The 23489-nt window shown below is 43.2% G+C and overlaps 1 protein-coding gene across 1 annotated transcript in view; it reads right to left on the bottom strand.

Moving 5' to 3' along the window:
* DPY19L3 (dpy-19 like C-mannosyltransferase 3) overlaps positions 1 to 21838 on the bottom strand; it is a 37256-nt gene extending 15418 nt beyond the window's left edge. Inside the window, exons 1-11 of the mRNA XM_075189248.1 lie at positions 21696 to 21838; positions 17506 to 17638; positions 16090 to 16214; positions 13262 to 13352; positions 11700 to 11821; positions 10506 to 10651; positions 9677 to 9800; positions 3443 to 3577; positions 2453 to 2584; positions 1673 to 1774; positions 185 to 255 (exon numbers count right to left, since the gene is read on the bottom strand). Of these exons, the coding sequence (XP_075045349.1) occupies positions 185 to 255; positions 1673 to 1774; positions 2453 to 2584; positions 3443 to 3577; positions 9677 to 9800; positions 10506 to 10651; positions 11700 to 11821; positions 13262 to 13352; positions 16090 to 16214; positions 17506 to 17638; positions 21696 to 21821 (1307 nt within the window). The 5' untranslated portion in view covers positions 21822 to 21838. The remainder of the gene's footprint in view (positions 1 to 184; positions 256 to 1672; positions 1775 to 2452; positions 2585 to 3442; positions 3578 to 9676; positions 9801 to 10505; positions 10652 to 11699; positions 11822 to 13261; positions 13353 to 16089; positions 16215 to 17505; positions 17639 to 21695) is intronic.
* Between the last annotated feature and the right edge of the window lie 1651 nt (positions 21839 to 23489).

The following is a 23489-nucleotide window of genomic DNA, read 5'->3' as shown; positions in this document are numbered from 1 at the left end:
CCAAGTGCCTCCTGTAGATGGTGCATAACCCCATCGTCAGCCCGGAAAAAGATACTGTCATTTTAGGAAACCTTATTTGTCCCTTTCACTGAAGTGTAATGTAAAATATTTGAGAGTAGTGTAATGAGCAGTCTCCACTTCACATCAACAAGATCAACTAATCCACGTTCATCACAGCCGTTACCTGGTTTTGAAGCCCATCTTTGCTTGTATGAACTTAAATATATGTTCATCTGATTGCAAGTTCAGCAGCTTCTGTCAGAGAGGAGACAATTTCTAGATGAATAATGTTCCAATAGAAGATATATATTTGTATTAATAAAAGCAACAAAAACCTCCAACTAATTAGAAGTCAGAAACGCAGAAGTTTACTGCCCCACAGAACTTCAGATGATTATTAAACTTAGTTACTAAGGGAAAACATATACATAGATTGGTGCATTTACCCCATAACACACTGCCTGACTTAATTTAGAGGACAGAGGGGATTTCTGGTCTACACGAATCTCTATCAAAAGACCAGAACATGGATCTTCCAACCTACTGTGTTCTCTTGGTGTACACCGGAACTGGTAACACACCCAGCTGGGGGGAGGGGGTTGGTTTGTTTTTATTCCGAAAAGTGGCAATGGGCTGATAATACATGGGAGGTGGGTTTTGCTGCTACAGTAACAAATAAACAATGGTACGTAAAGAAAAACATTCCAGAAATATATGTAACTAAGTAGGTAAACGCTGTACAAAGTTACACACAACATGTTTCTGATAATACAGGTTTATGTCACAGACAGGACATCCACGGCTTTACCTGGTGTGCTTCAGAAGCAACTAACGGTATTTGGGCCAACGTGACGAGCACCTCAGGATGTGATCTTACCCACAGACCACTGCGAAGGTCAGTTGGCCATCACTGCGGTACCCAAGGTACTCTCCTTACATCTAGTGTACAACAGAACACCTTCCCTAGTGCTGCCATCTGCTGGCTGAACTGGAGATATCTCTGCTAAATGTACCAAAAGTGATACACATTAAATATTCCAGCCGCCCTCCTTAGATAGGACAGTGAACGCCCAGCGCCCTCAGCCTTCTATTGAGGCTGGATATAGGAGAATATGATCCTGCTGGGCCTAGCACAGGAATCCCAGGTCATTAGACCAGCTCCCAAACAACTGGTTGCCGGCTATCACATCCCACTAAACTCATTTACATCCAGTATATTAATTGATTTCATCCAACTTTTATATTATATATTCATTCATCTCGTTTTGCATAATTTCACTTTCTTATTTCTTTAAATCTCACTTATATTTCTTTATTTCCGCCTTTTATCTCTCTTATTACATGCAAGAATTTATTTTTCACTAAATAGTAAGTTATGTTTGTGTATCATTTGATTGATCTAATAATTTGTATTTTTTTTGAATTAAACAATATTTTTTATTATCAATTCCTGTATCCAGATCAAGTCACGTGACTCCACCCACACCGCCCCACCCACATTACTCCACCCACAGGTTTCAACCCACAGACTCCACCCACACTGCCACACTCAGATGTGGAGATTGTGTTTGTAGCTCACACAACAATTTCACACATTATAAACTTTAGTCGCACAAATATAAATAGTAGGAATTTCTGTCTCATCTATTACGTTCTGTAACTGTGTATTTACCTTAACGCACTTGTTTATCAGTCCAGTGAGACACAGGACAATCAGTACGTGGATGCAGAGGCTCCACAGTCTTCTGACAAAGTTTCCACTTTTAAAATTTCTCTAAAAAAGAAAAACATTGGAAGAAAAACAAACTTTAAATAATAGAAGAACAGGGTAAAGAAAACAGTTATAGAACAACAAACACGATGTACATCTATTATCACTTGGATAAAAGGAAATACAATCTCCTTAACTACATACTTGTCGTGTACACAAAGTACCGCAGATATTTCAGCGACTGAGGCCCACATGAGAGCAGCCATTGTGTGAGCTGAATCACTATTACAGAATGCAGCCTATCTATTCACAGAGGACTAGTGACATCACTGGGGAAAGGCTTGGGCCTCAATGGTATCGCCAGATCGGGAGCATCAACACGAGTCCAGGGGGTAAATGTATCAAGCTGAGAGTTTTCCGGCGGGTTTGAAAAGTGGAGATGTTGCCTATAGCAACCAATCAGATTCTAGCTGTCATTTTGTAAAATGTACTAAATAAATGATAGCTAGAACCTGATTGGTTTTTCAAACCTCCCGGAAAATCGTCAGCTTGATACATTTACCCCCACATGTTATACCACGAAATCTGCTCTCCAATGTTATATTACATCGCTGTACTAATTACACAATACACTGGGCTGGATCCAGATTACAGACAGAGCGTCAGACAAACCAGATCTGATCTATAACCACCGTCTGCTGGTACCGATGACAACGATGATACAATGAAATGATCGGTCACCTGTAGTCTCCGGGCTATTATCGCTGCCAGAATGAAGCTGAGAATCAGAGATCCCACAATCATGGTATTACAGAACTGCAGCACACACACCAGGACCAGGCTGGCTGCTTGCGTCATGTACAAACTCCTAACCTAAAACAGCAGGGATGAAAAGACAATATAACGACATAGTCCATCGTGTGCTAGGAGGCTGCACCATGAATCTACTACCTGCTCCACAGAACAAAACACGTTATACGATTAGTTGTCGACAGCCTTTCAGATATAAGATACAGGCAGCGTTTACGTCACAGGGTCGAAGCTCGAAGGAGTAAGTGACAGGGGATCTTTAAAGCTTCACTGATTTAAAATGATTGCAGAAAGTGGATGCGAGCAGGAGGACCAATGAGATGCTGCAATGTCCGGTATTGTGGCTTTATCATTGGTCCTCCCACTCACACCCCACTCGAAAACATCACACGAGCCCGATTTGCAGGCGTGAGACTAACGATGGGGAAGGGGGGGGAAAGACTGCACAGATCAGCCCCCCCATCACTGACAAGCAGCTACCAATATATTTAAACTAGCTGACCCCACCAATAAGGTTCTTCAATGAGAAAGCCACAGTGGCGCTCCATACAAAGGCTGCAGGCTGTTTTATAGAGATAACGGATCTCCAATGTGGCTTCTAATATCCGACAATAAAGTACAATATTATTACTTATAATACAGCAGCTTTACGAATGAACACCGATGACATCACCATTTCCACGGATATAATTTACACGCGGTTACATATATATTAGAGTCACTTGGATGATTCTGATGTCCTGTGTCTCCTCTATGAGTTACAATTCCTTCCTACATTATTCTTGCACAGCGCTATGGACTATGTTAGTGCTATATAAATCATAATAACAAAGTTCTATCTCTCTCTTCCCTCAGACGGCCTCTGATCTGGGCTACGGAAGCCCGTCTGTGTGCAATAAAGAGTTGGTCCTACGCCCTTACCTTGTTGGGTGGAACCAAGTCCAGACAGTCCAGTGCAAACAGAACCAGCCCTTGTAGGAGCAGAACAAACTGGTTGAACTGCCAGGTGAGGCTGAAGAGGAACGTTGAGATGAACACTACAAGAAGGGACAGTCTCTGGATAGGAACATGAAATTAAATCGACATATAAAAGGAAGAGAAAGACAAATCAGGAAATAAAGACAACGGATTCTGACGTTAAATGGACCCAACAGGAGTTGGAATTGTAGCTTGAAAATGTAGCACAAGAATCTGCTGAACATACATCACAGTTTTATGTTAACATGGTCTCTCTAGTAACTAGATTGGGTTCTAGGCTCCGGCACTGTTCTAGCTCATTGGCAGAATGTAATAGATGGAAGTTGCCTGTTTAATGCCAGGAATAGCAGAAATGCAATTGTTGCTCGGGATCAGATTTACTACAAGACGGTTTGGCGGTGACTATTTAGCATTAGACAGAATGATGTTTCGATGACTACACTCTAATATCTCAGCCAGGTTTCTCTTCATTTCACTTCATCCAATCGTGCTCCAATTTTTAAAGAGGAACTTTTATAAATCTCTAACTGAAATACCGTACACTATGAACAATATTAAAAACACATTTTACATAAGACCTTTTAAAACAAAATATCCCAGAACTTGAAGGGAACTAAAGCTGATTTTGAGCAATACTCTACCCCAGACTCAAACTCTGCGTTACTTTCACTTGACAGCGTCAAACTATCGAGTCCGAAACTGTGATATTGCCATCCAGCAGCTGTGATGCAGCTCAGGAATTACTAAAAATGTTGTGCAATAAGCCCCCTACCCCAGGTACTACAACTGGGAGTGGGGGGCAGTGTGCAATATTTGTGAAATACTCGCCGAGTCCATGAAAGGGGTAGGGATTTGAAATTCAAGTGCTCCGACATGTCTTGTGCCGGGTAGGTGGCCAGATATCCAATGATCATCCTCAATGCAAGGAGCATTGGGATATTAATGCACTTGAATTTCATTTCCTGCTTCCTCGCCCCTGACTGCTGATCAGCTGGTGGTAAGGATTATTATTATTATTATCCTTTATTTGTTAGGCGCCACAAGGTTTCCGCAGCGCCGTACACAGTACAAACAGTAGACTAAACAGGGTAAAACAGTACAAACCAATAAACAGAAATTCCAATGCTTCAGAAACTCCAGGCTGGCTGATGTAGTAAACAAGGAGCAGAAGAACGGTAAGGAGACAGGAGGGAAGAGGGCCCTGCTCATGTGAGCTTACATCCTAAGGGAGGGAAAACAGACTGGCACAGGGGGAGCCAGATAAGGGACGGGGAAGCCAGATCAGGCAAGGGGAGAGCGAGTGGAGTATAGAGAAAGGGATTATGTGGATAATTGGTAGGCTTTGAGGAAGAGGTGGGTTTTCAGCGCACGTTTGAAGGAGCACAGAGTAGGAGAGAGGCGGATGGAACGATGGAGGCCGTTCCAGTGAAGGGGGGCAGCACGGGAAAAGTCTTGGATTCTGGAGTGGGAAGAGGTGATCAGAGTGGAGGAGAGGCGTCGGTCATTGGCTGAGCGCAGGGAGCGGGCAGGAGTGTGAATGGAGAGGAGGTTAGAGATATAAGGGGCAGTAGAGTTAGGGAGAGCCTTGTAAGTGGTGTTGAGGAGTTTGAAAAGGATTCTGTAGGGGAAGGGGAGCCAGTGTAGGGCAAGGCAGAGAGGGGAGGCAGAGGAGGAGCGGCGTGAGAGGAAGATGAGTCTTGCGGCCGCATTGAGTACAGAGCGGAGGGGGGCGAGATGAGAGAGGGGGAGGCCAGTGAGGAGGAGGTTGCAGTAGTCCAGGCGGGAGATAATGAGTGCATGGATGATAGTCTTGGTGGCATCCTGAGAGAGAAAGGGACGGATGCGGGCGATGTTGCGCAGTTGGAAGCGACAGGCTTGGGCAAGGGAGTGAATATGGGGGGCAAAAGAGAAAGAGAAGGATCTCCCAAATCGTCTGCATCAAGCACACCAGCCTTTATTGTTTCTGGTAGATGGGGGAGGAGGGTCTGACAGTATAATTTAAGCTCCTGTTGGAGTTTTTTTTAAAGCCCAAGTGGATCATCTAGTCTGCAATCTCTCTTTAATATTAGATTCTGTAGACAGAGCAAAGGAGAACCCTAATCATCAAATCACCAGCCCGTCTCCCCGATATATGACAGTAATGACACAAGCCCGTCTCCCCGATATATGACAGTAATGACACAAGCCCGTCTCCCCGATATATGACAGTAATGACACCGGCCCGTCTCCCCGATATAATGCCGTAATGACACCGGCCCGTCTCCCGTATATAATGCCGTAATGACACCGCCCGTCTCCCTGATATAATGCCGTAATGACACCGCCCGTCTCCCCGATATAATGTCGTAATGACACCAGCCCATCTCCCCGATATAATGCAGTAATGACACCAGCCCGTCTCCCCGATATAATGTCGTAATGACACCGCCCGTCTCCCCGATATAATGTCGTAATGACACCGCCCGTCTCCCTGATATAATGCTGTAATGACACCGCCCGTCTCCCCGATATAATGCTGTAATGACACCGCCCGTCTCCCCGATATAATGTCGTAATGACACCGCCCGTCTCCCTGATATAATGCAGTAATGACACCGCCCGTCTCCCCGATATAATGCCGCAATGACACCAGCCCGTCTCCCGTATATAATGCCGTAATGACACCGGCCCATCTCCCCGATATAATGTAGTAATGACACCGGCCCATCTCCCCGATATAATGTAGTAATGACACCGGCCCATCTCCCTGATATAATGCAGTAATGACACCGCCCGTCTCCCCGATATAATGCAGTAATGACACCGCCCGTCTCCCTGATATAATGCCGTAATGACACCGGCCCTTCTCCCCGATATAATGCAGTAATGACACCGCCCATCTCCCCGATATAATGCAGTAATGACACCGCCCGTCTCCCCGATATAATGCAGTAATGACACCGCCCGTCTCCCCGATATAATGCAGTAATGACACCGGCCCATCTCCCCGATATAATGCAGTAATGACACCGCCCGTCTCCCTGATATAATGCCGTAATGACACCGCCCGTCTCCCTGATATAATGCTGTAATGACACCGCCCGTCTCCCCGATATAATGCTGTAATGACACCGCCCGTCTCCCCGATATAATGCAGTAATGACACCGGCCCATCTCCCTAATATAATGCTCTAATGACACCGCCCGTCTCCCTGATATAATGCCGTAATGACACCGCCCGTCTCCCTGATATAATGCAGTAATGACCCCGCCCGTCTCCCCGATATAATGCAGTAATGACACCGCCCGTCTCCCTGATATAATGCAGTAATGACACCGCCTATCTCCCTGATATAATGCAGTAATGACACCGCCTATCTCCCTGATATAATGCAGTAATGACACCGCCCGTCTCCCCGATATAATGCAGTAATGACACCGCCCGTCTCCCCGATATAATGCTGTAATGACACCGCCCGTCTCCCTGATATAATGCTGTAATGACACCGCCCGTCTCCCGGATATAATGCTGTAATGACACCGCCCGTCTCCCTGATATAATGCTGTAATGACACCGCCCGTCTCCCTGATATAATGCTGTAATGACACCGCCCGTCTCCCGGATATAATGCTGTAATGACACCGCCCGTCTCCCCGATATAATGCTGTAATGACACCGCCCGTCTCCCCAATATAATGCTGTAATGACACCGCCCGTCTCCCTGATATAATGCAGTAATGACACCGCCCGTCTCCCTGATATAATGCAGTAATGACACCGCCCGTCTCCCTGATATAATGCTGTAATTACACCGCCCGTCTCCCTGATATAATGCTGTAATGACACCGCCCGTCTCCCTGATATAATGCTGTAATGACACCGCCCGTCTCCCTGATATAATGCTGTAATGACACCGCCCGTCTCCCTGATATAATGCTGTAATGACACCGCCCGTCTCCCTGATATAATGCAGTAATGACACCGCCCGTCTCCCTGATATAATGCAGTAATGACACCGCCCGTCTCCCTGATATAATGCAGTAATGACACCGCCCGTCTCCCTGATATAATGCTGTAATGACACCGCTCGTCTCCCCGATATAATGCTGTAATGACACCGCTCGTCTCCCTGATATAATGCTGTAATGACACCGCTCGTCTCCCTGATATAATGCTGTAATGACACCGCCCGTCTCCCTGATATAATGCTGTAATGACACCGCTCGTCTCCCCGATATAATGCTGTAATGACACCAGCCCATCTCCCCGATATAATGCTGTAATGACACCGCCCGTCTCCCCGATATAATGCAGTAATGACACCGCCCGTCTCCCTGATATAATGCAGTAATGACACCGCCCGTCTCCCTGATATAATGCTGTAATGACACCGCCCGTCTCCCTGATATAATGCTGTAATGACACCGCCCGTCTCCCTGATATAATGCTGTAATGACACCGCCCGTCTCCCTGATATAATGCAGTAATGACACCGCCCGTCTCCCTGATATAATGCAGTAATGACACCGCCCGTCTCCCTGATATAATGCAGTAATGACACCGCCCGTCTCCCTGATATAATGCTGTAATGACACCGCCCGTCTCCCTGATATAATGCAGTAATGACACCGCCCGTCTCCCTGATATAATGCAGTAATGACACCGCCCGTCTCCCTGATATAATGCTGTAATGACACCGCTCGTCTCCCCGATATAATGCTGTAATGACACCAGCCCATCTCCCCGATATAATGCTGTAATGACACCGCCCGTCTCCCCGATATAATGCAGTAATGACACCGCCCGTCTCCCTGATATAATGCAGTAATGACACCGCCCGTCTCCCTGATATAATGCTGTAATGACACCGCCCGTCTCCCTGATATAATGCTGTAATGACACCGCCCGTCTCCCTGATATAATGCTGTAATGACACCGCCCGTCTCCCTGATATAATGCAGTAATGACACCGCCCGTCTCCCTGATATAATGCCGTAATGACACCGCCCGTCTCCCTGATATAATGCTGTAATGACACCGCCCGTCTCCCTGATATAATGCTGTAATGACACCGCCCGTCTCCCTGATATAATGCAGTAATGACACCGCCCGTCTCCCTGATATAATGCAGTAATGACACCGCCCGTCTCCCTGATATAATGCTGTAATTACACCGCCCGTCTCCCTGATATAATGCTGTAATGACACCGCCCGTCTCCCTGATATAATGCTGTAATGACACCGCCCGTCTCTCTGATATAATGCTGTAATGACACCGCCCGTCTCCCTGATATAATGCTGTAATGACACCGCCCGTCTCCCTGATATAATGCTGTAATGACACCGCCCGTCTCCCCGATATAATGCTGTAATGACACCGCCCGTCTCCCTGATATAATGCTGTAATGACACCGCCCGTCTCCCTGATATAATGCTGTAATGACACCGCCCGTCTCTCTGATATAATGCAGTAATGACACCGCCCGTCTCCCTGATATAATGCTGTAATGACACCGCCCGTCTCCCTGATATAATGCTGTAATGACACCGCCCGTCTCTCTGATATAATGCTGTAATGACACCGCCCGTCTCCCTGATATAATGCTGTAATGACACCGCCCGTCTCCCCGATATAATGCTGTAATGACACCGCCCGTCTCCCCGATATAATGCTGTAATGACACCGCCCGTCTCCCCGATATAATGCTGTAATGACACCGCTCGTCTCCCTGATATAATGCAGTAATGACACCGCCCGTCTCCCTGATATAATGCCGTAATGACACCGCCCGTCTCTCTGATATAATGCAGTAATGACACCGCCCGTCTCCCTGATATAATGCCATAATGACACCGCCCGTCTCCCTGATATAATGCCGTAATGACCCCGCCCGTCTCCCCGATATAATGCTGTAATGACACCGCCCGTCTCCCTGATATAATGCTGTAATGACACCGCCCGTCTCCCTGATATAATGCAGTAATGACACCGCCCATCTCCCTGATATAATGCTGTAATGACACCGCCCGTCTCCCTGATATAATGCAGTAATGACACCGCCCGTCTCCCTGATATAATGCCGTAATGACACCGCCCGTCTCCCTGATATAATGCAGTAATGACACCGCCCGTCTCCCTGATATAATGCCGTAATGACACCGCCGTCTCCCTGATATAATGCCGTAATGACACTTACCTCCTTTACCGCAGATAAATCAGGTCTCAGGTAGTACGAAATCCCCGCTATCTGAACAGCAAAAAATGGCAGTGCCCAATTTTCTCTTAGAGGAATGGTAAATTCAACTCGCGTCGTCTCAATCCTGTCCAATGCAAATGTAATATTCGGTCAGAACAAAACCACTGTGAGAATATAGGTCGACAGTAACTAATACAATGCTTTATTGTTAATGGGAACAGGGACAATTTGCAATGAAAGGTTTTGAATTTCAGAAACATATTCAATCTGTTGTGTCGTAAAACCCAGTAGACAGGAAGCAGCAGATGACACGTCATGACCTGTGCACCTTACACCCGACAGGACAGGACAGGGATATGGAAAGTAACATGTGAATGAGAACGAGTTGGGCTGTTCCCCACTTTAGAACATATCAGAGGGGGATGGGACAGTAGAAGGAGAACACGAGGATATAGGGCCCTGACATCCTAATCCTGTACTATATATCCCAGTATGTACTTTATAATATCTAAATATTATGCCAACATGTCAAAACCAGTAACACTGATATTCCTATACATAACGCTGTATGTGACTCAGGTGTCATCTGTTGTCTGAGACGTGTATTGTTTTATTGCTGTGAAAATCAATTAAATATTGGTGAAAAAGAAAACAAATAGCGCACAGCGAGTAGGTCACATTTATAATCGTAGAAAGTTTGACATAAAACCCATCACTGTGTTGTACGCGGAGCAGCTGTCTATAGGGGTTACACACGGCCTACGCTTCCGGTACACAGACCACTAGCGGCCCGTTATTAATGTCCTGAAGACGCTGAATTGGACCTTACCTGTTAACGATATACCACAAAGCTGCCAACGATCCAGAGAGCCAGGACCCACTAAGCAGCCAGCTGTTAATATAGATTGCGGCTACGTACAAAGCCTGAAGGCCGAACAGCGTGTAGATGTAGAGGTAGACGGGCTCCAGGTAACTCTGAGAAATGCAGAATAAAAATAGGACTCCAGTAATATGGTGGAACACAGACCTCTCAAGGGACAGCAAATACAATCTGGTATCAATTAGTAGTGACTGACGGAGGCACTACAACTCCCAGAATACTCTGCTAGCTTCTTGTAGTTGAAGGACAGCTGATAAACCCCAGATAACAAATAAAAATGACTTATGAATAAGTAAATAATTATTTGACCTGCATCTACACAGGAAAGAAACAATAGGTCCTCTTCATTAATCTAACATATCAGGCTTGTTATATGTTTCATAAATGATCGTTCTAATCAGTGCCCCCCTGGGAATCCTTCCTAATGTCAGTGGATTTCCATGTAGAGGACAGAATGGGGACAGACGACAAAGAATTCTAGTAGTTTACAAAGCAAGAGGTCTCGTCTCCCTGTGGTCTTGGTGAGATGAATAAAAAGGAAATTACAACAAAACTTATATTGTGTTTCTAAACACACTTGTCAGCTGGACTAATATTTGTTTGTTTTCAAGACAATGGAGTAATATTATGTAAATATGAGACTGGCTATTTATCTTATTAAAAACTAGATGTTGATATCATTCACTAAAGAATAAGTGACAGCTTTGGAATATTTTTAGAACTTAAGTTATTGGCCAGGGAAACACTATTTCCAAATTCACAACAGACTGTTTGGCCACATACATAGAAGGTAAGATGGACAAGATATGGCGTCTAGCCCCTTGGGTCGGAACAGTTCAGGTATTTTGGGGGGCTGCTACATGGACCGATCACGGTGATCTGTGGCCATTCTCCGACTGCAGTTACCAACAGGCCTGATAATGATCCAAGCAATTTACAGTTGGATTATTATTGGGGATCAGGTCTGTTATTCGGGTCAATCACCCAAAATTGCTACACATAGCTACATAACAAACACACATATAATAGTAAACATATTAATATTTGTCAGAGTAGGTTAACATTTACATATATACCCAAGAATTTAGGAAATAACTTATGAATGAAAGCGAAGACATTATTCCCGAGCACAAATTCACTCACCCAAAAGTTAAATCCCCTGTAGATCACAGCGAGGAGAACCTCCTGGTAAATGTTCATTCGTTCCAGAATATTAATTGTTCTCATGGATTCTGTTTTATTGTCAAAGATTAAATCAAAGATACCTACAGGGAATGCACAAAGCTCAACGTGAGTCTTCACAATGAAATTTCCAAGTGCGAACAATGTACACGGTAATCAGTTTTATATTTGTAAAGTGCAGACAACTAAACTAAGGAATTTATGTTGCATTCCAGCTGTATCCCTTTATTCTGTACAACACACCATCACTTCTACTAAGACACTGCACACCAATTTCATGGCTTGTACATTAAGAGGAATGCCAGGAATAAAGTAATGTTTAATGGTAACCTCCCACCCTCCACCGCTAAGGTCACGTGGCTGGAACTCCCAATGAGTTAATTGTTGATGGGTGTAATGCTTGTATTTACAGATATAAGTCACAGATCTGTCCAATCAGCCTTTGTCTGACATCCCAGCAGACAGCAGTTTGTATTTAATCAGCCCGGCTGAGACTGGATTACTGCTACAAAGTCTGTTTTACTGATGATAGAGCTCATCAGTGGAGGATATAGACTTTTGATCAGCATGTGCAGTAGTAATGAGATAGCCTCAAGGAAACAATAAAAATAGAAGAAATCTTGATCAACTTCCTACCTCTCGCACACTGTACTCATTGTCTGAGTAGAGACAGATGCATCTTTCTTCTCCATATAAACTTGCTTCCTACTTCCGTCCCTTATCTTATCATCTCTATACTTTTAGTTAATTCTACCCATTATGTATTTTAACACTGTGCATCCAGTACACTTATCACTATCATTTATGCTATTCACATCTAGTGCAGGTTATCAAAACTCCTTGGCCGAGAATCAGAATAAACTCAGCTTTATGTACAATATTCTTTACCTAACGGACTGGCGACCACTACGTATCTTGTACCATTCTAACAAGGTCTCAGTCCTGGCAAAATATGCTAAAAAAAAGAAAGAAGATAAGAAAAGAAGAGCAAATGTCTGGTTGCTTTTTACACCACCTTATTAACAACGTTACCTGCAGAACAGTCTCTCATAAATGTCCCAAACTAAATTAAGCAAAAGACTGGACAAGATAAATTGACCAAGGGCTTCTACTTGAATCTTATATACACGAAACAAAGGGCATCGTTTAGCGAATCTAAAGATAAAGACTGTTGACATGTTCAAGCCAACAATATTTCCTCTATTAAACCCAGATACATGATATATAACGTAGAGTGTCAAAAACACAGGAGATGCTGCATTAGCAACAACTAATGTATGTAAAGATACAAAGCACCTCTCATTATGTCCGTTGTTTTTAATAATCATCTCACGCGCATGCTCAGATCCGACAGACTAAGCGCAGACCTAATAGCTAATGAATTTTCTCCAGTTTGGAAGTAATCCCATAAGAAATGACTGGGTTAAGCCTCCTTGCAATCACAATAGGAAAACATGTGCACTTATGCAGGATAATGAAGTTAGGTTCTGCCATAAAAATTAAATGCAAGAAACGAGCTGTACCTTGTGTGATGGACGGAGCGTGAAGCATCTGTTTGTAGTAGGAGTAATACAGGCCGCACTCTGTCCTGAATGAGATCTCTCTCTCCACTTCCTGCGCGGAGGATAACAAAGGGTTAACCATACAGCCGACTGACAAAATTCATGGTAGTAGAATTTAGATCTGTCCAAGTTTATCTTGTAAATGACATTTATTACCATGATGTCTATTAAGGTACAATTTACACAAAAAGTGGAAGTTTCATACATAAAGTGCAGAGGTAAAAAAAACAACTACTTCTACAATAACCTGTCAAATGGCATAAACAGTGTGTTTCTGAGATTTCAACAGGCAAATTCATGCAGAAGTCCTAAGTTATTCTGGTAAGTTGTACTACTAAGAAGCATTGTGTTTATTGGAGAACATCCTTTTTAATTTGGTGAAAAAACAATGGCCAGGGAACAAAGATAAGTCTGAATACACAGCACAGCAAATGTAACTTAACCCACATGAATAAAACTAGATACCAGTGGCATCAGATACATGCTGTGACTTCATATCTTGGTTAAATGACTTTGTAAGTCCTGATCTCAAGGACACTTAAGTTAAGATCATCTTCAGAACTATAAAATGTATTAAGCTCACTAAGTTCCATGTGATTTAAGTACATCTCATCATTTCAGAAACTGACCACTAGAGGTCACTATTTACCTGAATCACTATAACATCTCTACTATGGTGCAACATAAGTAAATCACTAGTTTTTTTTTTTGAAACCACCAAAAACTAAAATCACCAGACCTCTCAAAATCACAGAAATCACCAATTTCTACAATGTAAAATACAGAACAGGGGGGAAATAGTGAGATTTAGAGAATTGTCATTGACCTTTCTGACATTAGAGATTGCCTGAGTGAGATAAGCCAATCATTTCAATATGTGTGTGTGCTAAATGTAGAATGCCTAATGAAATGAATGAATCACTACAGGCTCAGCCAATCACAATCGTTTTCCCACGCTAGGTGCTCATAATTGTCACGGAAGGCAATGTCATTAAGAAGAGGAGCTCCATAATATGTAGCTGTGTTCGTTTCATCCGATTTTTTATTTTATTTACGATTGCTCGAGAACATTTTATTTGATTACGTCTTCCAATCACTCAGTGGGGTGCTCATTTCCTGGACCCACCCACGTAAAACCCACATTTAGACACAAATAAGGAACCCCTCTAAATCGAAGGCTCACTTGTTATTTGAAAAGAACAAAAGCTAAATTACGGATGGCAAAGAAAAATATTAAATGAGGTTTTCAAAGTTGCAAAATTGTTTAAAACTTTTCCCCTTTGCCCATGTTACTGCTTTGGTGGGGGTCCTTCCCATGGTAACCCCAATAACTGCACAGCAGTGTCTGGATACATACAGTTACTGGAGACCCCTGCTGGTCAGTCTGTGTATGAACCAGGATTACAAGGATAGCAAGCTCCTGGCCCGAAAGTCACAGCACTGCGTGAATTGCTCCCTAATTTGGCACTCAGACATAATAACGGAGGTCCCCTTTAAATATAAATACCAAGATCCTGCTCAACTTAGCTGAGGTTCCAGTTGTTTGTTGTAAAATACCATTCAAAAAATAGGTTATAATAGACAAACTCCAAGTTGTGTGCTTTGTATCATCAAGGGGCTGTGGGTACTGACAGAATATTACACTTTGTGTAATTTACTGACATCCCCATGGTAACAAATATCTAAGACATGCGGGGGTTAATGTATCAAGCTGAGAGTTTTCCAGCGGGATTGAAAAGTGGAGATGTTGCCTATAGCAACCAATCAGATTCTAGCTGTCATTTTGTAGAATGTACTAAATAAATGATAGCTAGAATCTGATTGGTTTTTGAAACCCGCCGGAAAACTTTCAGCTTGATACATTTACCTTGCGATGTCAGTAAAATGCATATATTAATCAGGCAATAGGTAGCAGACAATTAGTACAAATATAAGGATAGCGTTGAAGTAGTGAATGATTAGAGGTGTATCAGCCATGTTACATGTTGGATCTAATTGACACCGTAAACCACAGTTCTACAAAGTATACAGCTTCAAATGTATATTCTCATTTGTTGGTACCACTTGTCTTTGTTCTTAGAAACGGCGACAGGTCTAATTCCCCACAGAAAGAATGAGTGTGTATAAGTACATTGGTCACACTGGTTGCGTAATATTATTTGTAATAACAGTGTGTGGAGGACATAAACTTAAAAATAAATATACTCGCTACTTAGAACCACCAACCCCCATCCTTACTCTCGGCTCTCATCTGGGAGTGGATCCCAGTGACTAACAAGCTGAGATCCGCACTCCTCTCTCCTGGTGGGAGATACATTCATATAAATGACAGCTTTCGCCGTTCAAACGTATTAGTGGACAGAGAGCACACATGGGATTTTACATATGTGGCTTGACCTAGGATAGAAGAGCGCGCAGCCTAGCTTGCTATTTGCATCACTAGGCAAATCAGGCATTAGCATACTTAGGGGCAGATTTGATTGTCTGCGAGACACCGCTGAACATCACATCAATATCCGGTCACTACGGTAAGGAATCTCCGCTCATTTTTCATTGTACCTTTATGGGACGCAAGGGAAAATGAGCAGAGATTTGAGTCAAGACATTGAGGCGAGGTGTCTCCGCAGACTGTTCCAGAGACATCGCCGCACTGCGCGCAAATGGAATCTGCCCCTAATTGTGCGACTTATTGTTTTCTGGAGAGAATTTTTTGGGGGGGAGAAACGCCCAACAGTGCCCTAGTTTTGGGTGGAGTTAACAGGAAAACAATGAGTAATATTGAGTTGTACCTTAATATTGGAGAACCACAAATCGTTCTCATGGAGGGTAGCGACATAATAAGAGGTGAGGAGCCCAAGACACAGAGCGACTGTCCCCCCTACGATGTAACACAGTTGACTGCACGCAGAGGGGCCTGTGAACAAAAGGAAAACAACAGACAGAGATTGTAATTCTAAGTAGTGACAACGGAATTCTGATTGTTACAAATTCTCCTTGTGGCCCAACATATCTCATCTGATCCCATACAGATTTCCCAGCCTCCGACACGGCTTTATCCTACAAGTGGTATTTACAGCCACAAGTGCTTTAATTATTCTATTTGTAGAAGATCTGCTCCTTTCTCCTGGCTGAAACGAACGCATCCTCATGTGCGACAGACGTCTTGTTTCTAAATGCAATGCTTCGCGATCTACAACCTACATGATTTACGGATGATACCGTCCTACAGGTGCCACTAAACAACTTTATATTGGCGCAGTAAACAACCTTAGTAAATGGCGGCTGGTATTTGAGCACAGTCTCACCCACCTCCCCATAGAACAAAAGAAAACGAGAAAAATTGATGGATTATTGGTTTCTCACTAAACATAATCAGTGTTTTGGGCTAAGAGGTAAATGATTATTTTGTGGAATACGTTGAAATGTGGCTGTGCTAATGTATAACAAATGTCAGTGAATTATATTGTTTAAATGGGTAGCGTGTTGCCACCGAGTGCTGTACTATGATACCATATACTACTAAGCAATATCCTGAAATACTATAGCCTGTTAGTGAAGTACTGAAAAATAACACTGATCCGTTCCACGCTGCTTATTAACCTTTAATTCTACATATTACACAACGCTTTACACAGAAGGTTTAACCAGTGGCATTTACAACACAGGGAGAACATACAAAGGCCACAGAGATAAGACTCTGGTCGGAGTAGAACCCACATCAGCACCGCTGTGAGGGAGCAATGCTAAGTACGGTGCCAAAATGACGTATTATCCAATCAGAGTGTCAGTAGCCTGTCCTATTTGCATATAGACAGATCTCATGGGCAGGCTGCAAATGTCCAGCTCAGTACAAACCAGGATGGAAAATAGTGAAACCTCTGGAAGAGACCACAGTAGATGAACTTGCTCTGCCAATACTTAGGGCTAGATTTACTAAGCTGCGGGTTTGAAAAAGTGGGGATGTTGCCTATAGCAACCAATCAGATTCTTGCTATCATTTTGTAGAAGGTACTAAATAAATGATAGCTAGAATCTGATTGGTTGCTATAGGCAACATCCCCACTTTTTCAAACCCGCAGCTTAGTAAATCTAGCCCTTAGTCTTGTGAGTGCTGCTACCTTACTCTATACATATATATATATATATATATATATATATATATATATATATATATATTAATTAGTACATTTATACACTACACTTACCAGAAATCTCTCTGACATTCTGCTTGGCGTTCTTTTGCACTGACGATCGGTGGTGACTCTGCTCAGACGCATTAATTCTCTTTCTCTGCCGCACGGTCGTCATTGTATCGACGGCTTTCACATACTTCTCAGGCTGATTGGTGGAGAAGAGACACATTGAAGCACAGGTACATACAATACGGGATACATTATGACTACATTATGACTTATGACTACATTTGACAAACACAAGAATAACAGTCAACTTTGGGGGACAGACACAAACCGTGTGACAAAGCAGTTTCATCTTGGCTAAGTCATATGCATTTCTGCTCTTAATTTCAATCTCTATAGAACGCTGGATTTTAGGTGTACATAAAAGAACAACTTATTGTCCTTGCTTGATATATATAGGTCATATCAAATAACCTGCAGAACTGCTAGACTTGTAAGGAGACACGTACGAGATGTGGGGCTGGTTCAGGAGTCACATGAATTAAATAGGTCTGTGCACTAGTACTTTGCACTCACAAAGCACTGGATACGTGTCTGGAAACAAATACTGACTTTTACACATGACAGCAGGAAATATGTAGACAGTACAGAATGTCTACCAAACTAGTCAAGCCTGGTACTGTGATAAATGCCACCTTTGCAATAAGACGGTTCATGAGTTTTCATCCCTACTGGATATTCCACGGTCAATTGCAAGTGATATTATTAGAAAGTGGAAGCGTTTAGGAACAACAGCAACTCAGCCATGAATCGGAAGACCATGTAAAATCACAGAGCGGGGTCAAGGACTGTTAAGGCGCATGGTGTGTAAAAGTCGCCAACACTCTGCTGATTCCATAGCTGCATAGTTCCGAAATTCCACTGACATTAGTGTAAGCACAAAAACTGTGTGGGAGATTAATGGAATGGGTTTCCATGTCCGAGCAGTTGCCTGCAGCCTCACATCACCAAGACCGATGTCAAGCGTTGGATGGAGTGGTGTAAAGCACACAGACACTGGACTGTGGAGCAGTGGAAACGTGTTCTGCGGAGTGACGAATCACGCTTCTCTGTTTGGAAGTCAGATGGGCAAGTCTGGGTTTGGCGGATGCCGGGAGAACATTACCTGCCTGACTACATTATGCCAACTGTGAAGTTTGGTGGAAGAGGAATAATGGTATGGGGCTGTTTTTCAGGGTTTGGGCTAGGCCCCTTATCTCCAGTGAAGGGCAATCTTAATGCTTCAGCATACCAAGTCATTTTGGACAATGCTATGCTTCCAACTCTGTGGCAACAGTTTGGGGAAGGCCCTTTTCTATTCTAACATGACTGTGCCCCAGTGCAAAGACATGGTTTGGTGAGCTTGGTGTGGAAGAACTTGACTGGTCCGCACAGAGCCCTGAGCTAAACCCCACTGAACGCCTTTGGGATGGACTGGAACGGAGATTGTGAGCCTGGCCTTCTCGTCCAACATCAATTTAGACTGTAAGCTCCAATGGGGCAGTGACTGATGTGAATGAGTTCTCTGTACAGCGCTGCGGAATCAGTGGCGTCATATAAATAAATGGTGATGATGATGATGATCTGTAACTTCATAAATACTTTACAGAATGAATGGGCACAAACATCTTGTGGAAAGCCTTCCACAAAGAGTGGAAGCTGTTATCGCTGCACAAGGGGGGCCAACTCCATATTAAAGTAATATGTATAGATATAGTAAAAATAAGACAATCCTGGACAAAGTCTATAACATTGTTTAAAAAAACAAAAAGAAAACATTTGTCTGAACATAAACTATATTTTAAGCTGTGTTTTAGAACTAATTACTACAATTATGTAGTATTTGTAAAGCACAAACCTATTCCACAACACTGTAGAAAATAGGAAGTTGTAATACAAACCCATCACAAACATGATCTGCTTAGGTCCCTACCCACATGAGCTTACAATCTAAATGAAAGTGGAAGGAAATATGGGATACAGAGAGTATATTTTCCAAGCTCTCCATCTTTGGGAGGGTCAATCCCTCTTTCCTCTTAAATTAACCCCCTTGTTGATCTAATCTGTATATCTGTAGGGACTAATTTATCCACTGGCTTCCATAAGTGCCTTATAGGCTCATTACATTATTAATAGCATCAAACATGCCATACATACTATGTAGTGTTAGTCGTAGTTATGATTAGTTTTGCATGTATGTATATATATATATATATATATATTATATATATATATATATATATATAAAAGCTTATTTTTTGTTTTGTTTGTATAATAAACCTTCCCTATTGGACAACTGGATTATCAGTAGGTTTGTGAAGGGGGAGGGAGTCCTTGAAAAGGACATCTAGGATTTAATTAAAAATGCCATTAACACACAACTAAAACAGGAACACAAAATACTTCAAATTCCATACTGCACTTTAGCCCTAGACCAGAATTTACGATCACATTAAACTACATAGACTTGGGATATAAATATCATCATCAATCACCATTTATTTATATAGCGCCACTAATTCCGCAGCGCTGTACAGAGAACTCACTCACATCAGTCCCTGCCCCGTTGGAGCTTACAGTCTAAATCCCCTAACATACACACACACAGAGAGAGACTAGGGTCAATTTTTGATAGCAGCCAATTAACCTACTAGTATATTTTTGGAGTGTGGGAGAAAACCGGAGCACCCGGAGGAAACCCACGCAAACACGGGGAGAACATACAATTCCACACAGATAACTCTCTATCACCACTGCTCTCTACATCATACATATTTCCTCCAGCCCTTTCCAGTCGGCCAATGACAATCACTTTTCCTACCCTCTGGTAAACACATCGCACTCCCTTACCAAAGATTGCTCCCTTGCTGCCCCCCACCACTGGAACGTTCCACCTCGTTCTATCAGACTATCCCCTAGCCTGTTTAGCTTCAAACGGACATTGAAAACCCACGTGTTTAGAAAAGCCAGTCCTCCACGTAACCATGTAGCATCTCTCCCACTCTTGCTTTTGCTTTTTGCCCTCAGAACCCCTTACATTGTCTGCCTCTTTCCCTTTAGATTGTAAGCTCTGGTGAGCAGGGCCCTCTTCCCTCCCGTTATCATTACCTGTAACTCTTGCTCACCAGCTACACTGCGCACCTCCTCCTTGGGCTCTCTGTCCATGGACTCCACTCCAATGTCTTTGCACCAAACTACGATGAGCCATTAAAACTGAGAAAACAGCAGTTTTCTCTGTTAAATGGCCATTGCAGAATGCATCAAGTGCTTATTGCCATAACCCGCTTTACGTTTGCCTTTGTAGTCACCACAGATTAATATGGGGACTGCGATGTTCTGCAATGCATGAAGCTTTGCATTGCAGTCTGATAAAACCATTTCAGGACGGCGTTACCTTTCCTTTCCTATGGTTTGCTGAAGTCTCTCCGGCTTTGCAGAATCCGTTACAGTGGAAGTGCTGTGGACATGCACATAGCACTTCCTCCTTTCACCGGCAGTGCTACGTTGCTGCTAAATAGGAAAAGGAGATTGCAGCTTCATGAATTGCGTCATTTTGGACCCACCCACAGTGATGTAATGCCTGTTTTGGGTCTTTTTACACCTGTCATTTACTAACATACTGTCACAGGCATTACGCCACTGGGGGCGGGGCCAAAATGACGCGATTCCCCAAGAATCGCGTTTTGACAGCTCTAATCCGCCCACTTCATGAATGAAGTTGGCAGATACGGGAGAATTGCCAGCTCTCCCGGGATTCTGGAAGCCCTACCCAGAATTTGGCAGTCTCCCGGCCATCCCGGGAGAGTTGGCATGTATGATTATACCATGTACTGTCTTGTTGTTTTCCCTGTATACAGCGCTGTGGACCTCATGTGGTGCCCGCTCTATAAATACAGATTAATCATAACGACAATATCATATGTACCACAAAATTAAATTTAACATATAAGAGAGTGTTCATCAATGTTAATCCAGAACATAGCAAAATTGTGACATGTGGTCCAGTCATTTATAGTATTCCCTGGCATAATTAGGCTACATGACATATAAATACCAGACCCCAGCAAGGTGTTATATATTATTCTAGCCTCTTACAGACACATCATGAATGAGGGGGTGTAAGGACCGTGTGTGTGATCTGTAGACACAATGGACCTGTCCCCCATTGAGGATAATGAAGCCCCATTCATCCCCCCCAGTAAGGACACCACAGTTACCCCGGTTCTTGGACTGCGGCTGCTCCCAGCACTCGCCTCCTTCACCCCCCGCGGGCTCGCCTGAATCCCTCCCGGGATAACTGGGAAGCGATGTCGGCTGCGCTGTCTGGTTGCCCTGGCAACCATGTAGGCCCTAATCCTATTAGGCGGACTCCCTATTGGTTCATGCGCCGTCAGCTGTCAGCGTAACCGCGGTGAGAACTGGGAGATGTAGTTGACGTTCCCTTTAGGAGTCGGCAATGGAAGTACGTTAAAACTACACCTCCCAGGGCGCTTTGCGGCTGCGATGCAGAGGCAACATTCAGCCAATCACACCGCGCTTTAGCTGTATTCTAGTTCCAGCATTAGATGTTGCGCTGTGGATGTTGGTGTAGGACAGTGTTGGCTAACCTGTGACACTCCAGGTGTTGTGAAACTACAAGTCCCAGCATACCCTTCCAGCAATTAGCTAAATATATATATATTAGCAAAGCATGCTGGGGCTTGTAGTTTCACAACACCTGGAGTGTCACAGGTTAGCCAACACTGGTGTAGGACTACAAGCCACAGTTACCAGTCCTTGATTTCTTGTCTGCATTTTATTTACCTACAAGGACAATGTATTAAAAAAGTAAATTATACCCAATCTGGAAGCCAGGTGCTCTCAGAAACTGGCACTATTATCCAAAGTGCTTGGGCGCAAACCACTGATGTAGTTAGTGCACGTAGTTCAGGATTGTCAAACATATCAGTCTTACTAAGACACAAATATACTCGTTCAATTACATACTGTAACAGTAAATTAGGGGACTGCTGTTCACCATACTAAAATATCAGCAATGGGAAGAGACTAGATTAGCACTTTACTGATATATATTACTATAATTTATATATTATATTCTCTATATCTATATCACACACTAAAACATTTGGTAAGGGATTAGGTTTATATTTGTTGATGTTGCATTTAAATATATATCCAGGTTCAAAGGGGGATTAAAAGGATGTATCTGGAAACAATTTATATTGTTCCACCTCATAATATGAATGAAATGTGTTGACATTTGTTCTGTTTTTTTACTAGTGAAAAAAAAAGGGGTCTATAAGCCACCCAGTTAGTGTGTGTATATAATTATACACATTATATAATTATACAACTTATATAGCACCAAGATATTCAACAGCTCTAGCAAATTAAAAAAATGGTGCTTGCAACATATGCATCCTAGGGGTACAGCTGGCTTTTACAGGACTTAGCAGTCAATGGCTTCACTCTCTGTTGGGAACGTGATTCCAGCCAATGTACTGAAATGGTCTAGTAGATTTACAAGGCATTTATTAACTTCATGGAGAGACACAAACGTGTTAAATAAATAAATCCCCCCCAAAAAATCATCTTTCCTAAGTATACCTCTTAAAATGCAAATATAATGCTCTACTCTGTTAGTTAAAAAAAAAACCACATCACTTATTGTGCTTGTCTAATCAGCACGCGATCAAGATGTGCATTTGTGACAACACATTTTAAAACTGCTTTTCGGCAGTGTTTCCCAATTCCAGTCCTCTGGGCCCAGTAACAGTGCAGGTTCCAGGTGAGCAGTGATATAATTATACCACCTGTGGGTCTGTTACATTGTATCAGTCAGTAACGACTACACCTGTGCTCCAGCAGGGAGTGATTGAAAACATGCACTGCTAGGGTGCCTGAGGTCTGGATTTGGGAATCCCTGCTCTGGGCACAAACCTTTAAACCTTTGGTGACATCATTGGTTCCCAGTGAATGTATAAGCTGCATAATATTGGAGATGAGCTCAC

The sequence above is a fragment of the Mixophyes fleayi genome, chromosome 10 (genome assembly GCF_038048845.1).
Source record: "Mixophyes fleayi isolate aMixFle1 chromosome 10, aMixFle1.hap1, whole genome shotgun sequence".
Classification (NCBI taxonomy): Eukaryota; Metazoa; Chordata; class Amphibia; order Anura; family Limnodynastidae; genus Mixophyes; species Mixophyes fleayi.
Note: the sequence above shows the minus strand (reverse complement) of the source record. Positions and strands in the feature narration are given on the sequence as shown.